The 6,192-nt window shown below is 50.4% G+C and overlaps 2 protein-coding genes across 2 annotated transcripts; one reads left to right on the top strand and one right to left on the bottom strand.

Annotated features, from left to right (window-relative positions):
• LAJ45_11689 (uncharacterized protein) lies at positions 1–2,340 on the bottom strand (the record flags this gene model as incomplete). Its single annotated transcript, XM_046121164.1, has 2 exons — positions 1–1,408; positions 1,532–2,340. 2 exons carry the CDS (start codon positions 2,338–2,340, stop codon positions 1–3), a joined length of 2,217 nt encoding a protein of 738 aa, XP_045965631.1.
• An 814-nt stretch (positions 2,341–3,154) lies between these two features.
• LAJ45_11688 (uncharacterized protein) lies at positions 3,155–5,073 on the top strand (the record flags this gene model as incomplete). Its single annotated transcript, XM_046121163.1, has 4 exons — positions 3,155–3,157; positions 3,227–4,028; positions 4,079–4,293; positions 4,447–5,073. 4 exons carry the CDS (start codon positions 3,155–3,157, stop codon positions 5,071–5,073), a joined length of 1,647 nt encoding a protein of 548 aa, XP_045965630.1.
• Positions 5,074–6,192: the final 1,119 nt, after the last annotated feature.

Here is a 6,192-nt window from a genome sequence, read left to right as displayed (position 1 = left end):
TCATTTGGTGTTTTTTTTCCGGTCTTCGATTTTAAAAATCTCAAGTAACTCCTTCAGGTTATCTCGATGGCTCCAAAGGATGTCGTCAGTGCTCTCAGGACCTCCAACAATGTCTTTCAGATTCAGCATTCGAATCTCTAACGCCAACCGCCGCGCCCCATAGTCCAGTATCTGCGTTGCAGCATCGACCTTGTTGGATGCTCCGTATGCCTCTTTTATCTGACGTACATGGGCGAGTTCGCTGATGTCGGTGGAGTACTGGGGAATGCTCCCAAAGCGCTCGAAATGTTCCCGATAGTGAGTTAACACGTGCAATTTGATGAAGTTGAAGTGAGACCTTTCCCGTATCTCGCGAATCTCCTCCAAACCTCGCTGAGCGCTCTGGGAGCCTGAGGTCTTCACAGCTTTTGTCCGATCTCTCGCATCCTTAACCGTCCTCTTGTACGCCCGGAATTCTAAAAAGATATCCTTGTGCTTATGGAAATCCTCGAGATAGCTCTCCATATAATTCAGTGTGCTCGTCGTATGACTCCCATACTGCGCCATTGAGTGGAAGTCGATTAAGCCTCGTACACATTTCAATGCCTTTGCGAAGTCGCCCCTGACAGCCACCCCCGGGTTTCTCAAAGCAGCCGCGAGTGCTCCAAGAACGACCCGCCCCAGATTTCTCATCTCCTTCCCTTGCCATTGGGTTGTGGCACGATATGCCTTGTTCGGTACTGCCAGTCCAGGGTAAGGCGCAATCGAGGCCCAAGCCTTGTCAAATTCCTCCAATCGATTGTGCTTCTTCAAGAAAGCCTGAACCCACTCCATCATGTGCTTCAACATCCCTAGGTAGATATTGTGCAGAATGTCCGGTTTGTTGAGATCGTATGGATTAACCCTCGGCATACCCCAGAAAGCATTGAAGAGTGTCTTTACTGATCTCGCGACAAGGTATTCCACCGGTCCCAGGTTTCCCGGGTTCTCCCTGAATAGCTTTACCCTCTCCCGGTAATCCTCGTGATCGCGAGTAGGGCTCCGGCGAGTGCTCCCAAGACTGTGGAATTCCACCTCGCATCTTGGACAAGAGCTAGTACTAATATTTTGTAAGTTTGAATGCTCAGGTTGATCAGCGATCCAACCCGACAACACCGGAAAGCATAGACGTTCGTACCCGTCGGCGCATGCGATTAGCTCGCCTTCCTGAGAGCACTCCCGAATGCTCTGAAAGATCTCCCCAAGGGCGCGATGCAGCGCTATTGGACTCTGACGTCGTAAAGCGGAATTAGCGAGTGAGTTCTTCCCGAGCTTAGGTGGGACTGGCAGTAGCGGTAGGAGAATTAACGAATGCCCGGTGGGCTTGCTCCGGACCGATGACTTGATGTTCCCGATGGTAAGATAGATTGGCCAGGCTTTCTTGTCCCCACTAAAATTTGTCAAATGTGTGCCATCTGACGCGCATATAATTGGTACCACAGTCGACCCCTCCGGTAAGGTATTCTGTCCAGAAAGCATTAGCGACTGCCTCTAGAGCACTTGTGAGGCTTACCAGACCTGCGTCTCCCACCACCAATCTCCCGTATGGATTTCCCCGTACATTCTCTCGCCAGATTCATTATGCTCTACCACTGGCGCGTACACCAATGACTCCCGAAAGGCCCGTTGGCCTAGAAGATATCGCACAATTACCATTGGATCCCGGTAATAGTAAGGGATTTTCTCTCCCCCAATATACACCTCCGAATGATGCCAGCTCGCCTTTCCCAATATGTCATTCATTTCCTCCAATCTCTTTATAAAACCTCGCCCAGTCTGGTAGGAGCATTCGCCACTGCTTGACGGAGCGTGTAGAAAGAAACTGTCGATATTTCCTTGTGAGGCCTTCGACAGTATGAAATAACGTGCCATTCTAAACTCGTATGCTGAGTTGAATGGGTGCCACGGGTATCGGAGAAGGTTTTGTGAGCATTCGTCGTAGTCCTCCGAGCGGTAGAGATGCTCCCCAGCACCCTCGTAAATCGTTGTCGCTGCCTCATGCCTATTTGCATCTCCATCTGTCTCTTCCATCATAAAATGTGATTCGGATTCCAGATCTGAATTATTATCGGGATCTTGGTCATAATAATTGATACTGTTGCTCTCCGAACTATCCGAGTCGTCATGGGCATCTGAATAGGAATCGTGAATGCCTTCCGGGCTGTCGTGAGTGTCATCGGGTGCCTCTTTATCGCGCTCCAGGAGTAAAAATTGGTTTCCCAGCCATTCATCTGCTTCAAATGGATGTGTAGTTCGAAGATGTTTATCGAAGTTCGCGGAGGAGCTGTACCGCTTGCTGCAAAAGGGGCAAGACGATTTCATTGAAGTCTCATGATGCTAGCAAAGCACTCCTGAGTGCTCTGAAAATTTGGTTTCTGCCAAGGCCGAGGAGGCTCTTTCCTGCAGGTGCTGCTGCAGAGTGCTCGAATGATTTGATTTGTCAGCCAATGAGGCTCCTCTCACCTGCACCCCGGTCGGCAAGGCTGATTTTCAATACGAGTCTGATGTCATACATCACCAACCTAATACAAACATCAACACCAACACGAAGAAACACCCACCACCCCAATCAGGCGGCCAGTTATGCTAGATTCTATCGCCCTGAGCATCTGCACTCTCTCCCTGAGCACTCGCGGAGTCTCTTCAGATCGAGACAGTGTTCTCAGCGCCAAATTCAACACTAATATCGACTACGAGCTCAAAGAATACATTCTCTCCGAATCAGCTTCCTAGAGGACAGAGTACCAACACCAACAAGAACACAAGCACCAACCCCAACACCAGAATGTTATCGACGTCACCATTGGTACCGTCAGAGCATCCCCGAGTGCGCCTGGAGCATTTAGATCAACGTCATATATTGAAGCAAACATTGAGTACGAGCACCCTCGAGTGCTTCTAGAGCATTCGTGGGTGCTCTCGGAAGCGTGATAAGCTCAAGAAAAAAGCTGATCGTACTCGGTATAAGAGCACCCCTCCCTTCCTTCAAGTTCGTGAGAAGTTCCTAACCACCTTCAAGTTCTCCTCTACCTATCACTTCAAGTTTTCCATTGCTTTCAACATTACCTGTTGAAATCTCATCCTTCAAGTTCCTCCGTTTTCAAGCGATTTAACCTTTGCAATCTTTATAAATAAGATGGTATTTCTCTCTCCTAATCCAATTAATTTTAGAACCATACTCACCACAGTGATACATTAACATTATCAGACTCCAAACACCGCTCAGAGCACTCCCGGTAGCTCACAGAACACAAATCAACTTCCCAATAAGAAGCGCTTGCGTGACATAGACGAAGACGATAACGAAAAGACCCACCGAAAAACCAAGAAACACAAATCGTCCCGAAAACATAAGAAACACCGAACTTCCTCAGGTCGCAAATCGTCCCGCAAAACTGTCAAGCCTATCCCGGAGGAGATACCAGAAACACCCCCTAAGCAGTCGCCAGTGCTTTCCGGGTTCACCCCGATCAACAAGAGCCGAAAACAAAACCCTGTACCTCCACCAATCCGGACTGAAACCCGGACTCCGCCAAATACTAACCTAGCTCCATCGGACACTGAAGGGATCTTCCCGAGTAACTGGGGAGCAACCCTAACTGATTCTGACTCCTTTCCCGACTTTAGTTCCGAACCCTCTGAACCATACATAAGTGACGATCAAGACCCAGCAACAGGTCCAGCAACAGGCCCACTAGCAGCAGTCTCCACTGCTTCCTCAGCACGCAGCAGTGCTTCACCAGAGGCCCTTGTACGGACGACCGTACTTAGGGTTAGTGCTACCCCACCAGTACCCGCTAGTGCTCCACAAAAGAACGTTGCCCGGAAGACCATAGTCCCAAGTCAAGTTCTCACTCGGTCCAAGTCTAGTGCAGTCCGCTCAACAGGCCCAGCAACAGGCCGCTCAACAGGCCCAGCAGGCTCTACTACTCCCTCACCAGCACCCGTCAGTGCTCCACCGAAGGTTGTTGCACCGGAGACCCCTACATTCAAGCCCCGACGCCCCCTCGGTTATTTTCTAGTGCAAGCCCGTCCGAACTAATAGACCACCCCTCACCAGTACGACAGAGACGAATTAGACCCGAGCCATCGCCGATTGTCCAAGAGACATCCCCGAGTGTTCAAGAGACATCCCCGAGTATTCAAGAGACATCCCCGAGCTCGACCGCATTCAAGATGACTCAAGCAAGCAAAGCGAAGATGACTTTAGGTCTACTCAACCTACCTAAAGTGTACACCAGCATCCGCAACAGCCTAAAGGCGGAAATGCAAAATGTGGGTTGGGTCAATAAAAGCACGTCCGGTATGGCTGCGTTCAATGCCCTATGCCTTTACTTGATGAACTTGCCCTCCCTCAACGGTTTTCTGCCAATTTGGACTGGGGGTGACTCCGATGCCCGTAGAGCACTGGCGAGTGCTCTACAGTAGCTCATCGCAGATGTTGGTATGAAGGATAGGTTATCAAGGGGACAGGGAGACCGTCAGTTCAAAGAGGCTGCCGGTGATAGTGATGATGATGATGACGGCGGTGGTCAGGCAGCCGGAAGACGCTCTCGCAAAGGGAAAGAGCGTGCAGTACCTCCGGAACTCGTGCGACCTTCCATAATGGTTACCGTGGTGGACCCCGATGCTCTAGGGGCATTCTTTATGCTCGTCCCACCACCTACTTATGACTGGAATGATCCCCTGAACGAATCTTCGTTCATCGGAATTTTGATCAAGATAACTTTCCCCGAGCTATGCAACTTGATCCTGAAGCACACCGCACCTGGCAGAGCAGTCAGGACTATCTGGGGGGCAATTGAGAATGTCCCCCCGGCAGTTGTTCCTCCCGTTCGGCCGGTGGAGGTACAAATTACCGATTCAGAGGAGCTCGAAGGTTGGTTGAAGAACAGCAATGCCAGGCCTCGGAGGATATTGGCAGTCCTCCACAGAGCAGGCGCGGGTGCTAACCTGGGTGGTGCGGAATCCCCCCCGTTGAACCCGGCTTTCCTTCACGTTGAGGAAGATGATTATAGCATTGTAACGGAGCCATTTCAACTGTCTGGTGTATGAGTACACACAGGGCCCGGTTACATGCTGAGAGTTATTGTTAGAAGCCAGTTGCACAGTGACATGCAAGTACCGGCAGTGTGGTTAGCTACCAACTGTCAGAGTAACTACATTCTGAGCGCTAGGAAGAGGATCTACTCATGGGAGTAATGACTGACGAGTCTGTGCCTCGCCAATGATTAGAAGGCTAGCCAGAGTGAAGCTCTGAGTGCTCAGCGATCCTCCACATCCTCTGAGCATTAGAAGTCCGCCAGCAGTGGAAGAGACTATGCCTGGGAAGTCTACAATAAGCGGAAGCTCTACAGCAGTGATTAAGCTTACACCTGAGCGGCAGCTCATTCATGCAGGCCCCTAGTTGTGTGGCAACAAAGGCTGCAGGTGTTACAAAGGCTTTGACTAAGGGTGGTTGCCTTCGGAATCGGAAGCACTCGCTGACGCTTAGAGAGAAGCGGGGTAGCGATGGTATTGCTTCCCTTCCACTAGAAGGCAGCACCGGAACTTAGTAAGGAAGTAGGAGCAGAGAATAGAATCCTTTGGAGTATAAGTACTCAGGATCATTCCCGCCCAACCGACCTGATCCTCATCTGGGGGTAGACCATTATCGGTAGCAGAGCCCTTAAAGATTATTGAGTTCTAAGCGATAGTATCTTTGAATAAATCTGCACCTGATTTCTATCTTGCACGGCCACATCTTTCTATCGGATTCTAGCGATACGTGGAAAGGCTGTCCCCGTTACAGATAATCTTTAGTGCTCAAATCACCTTCAGATTATTCTTTCCTCTCACAACATGTCCGCCCTCCCGGCTCCCCAAGCGCCTCTTCAGATTGAATGGCAACCGGCAGCTTTAGAATTCCAAGAGGGACAGACACAGATGATCCACAAGCCCAGGACGGCGCTCCAGTCCTACATCCCCGGATGTGAGCCCACCTGGCAAGATACCGACGAAGTCACCCTACAGGACTTCTTTACGGAATTGCAGCGCTACCTGAAGCACAGCCTGCAACAGGAAGTCATCAAGGCCGGCAATGCGCTAGCCTTGGTGCAAGAAAGACAAGAAGCTGAGGCAGTCCTACTCCGGAATGCCTTTGGCTACATGCAGGAACAAGTCTCCTCAGTACAG

This window comes from Morchella importuna (genome assembly GCF_003444635.1).
Source record: "Morchella importuna strain M04M26 chromosome Unknown Morimp01GS086, whole genome shotgun sequence".
Lineage (NCBI taxonomy): Eukaryota > Fungi > Ascomycota > Pezizomycetes > Pezizales > Morchellaceae > Morchella > Morchella importuna.
The sequence above is the reverse complement of the archived record's forward strand: the minus strand, read 5'-3'. Positions and strand labels throughout refer to the sequence as shown.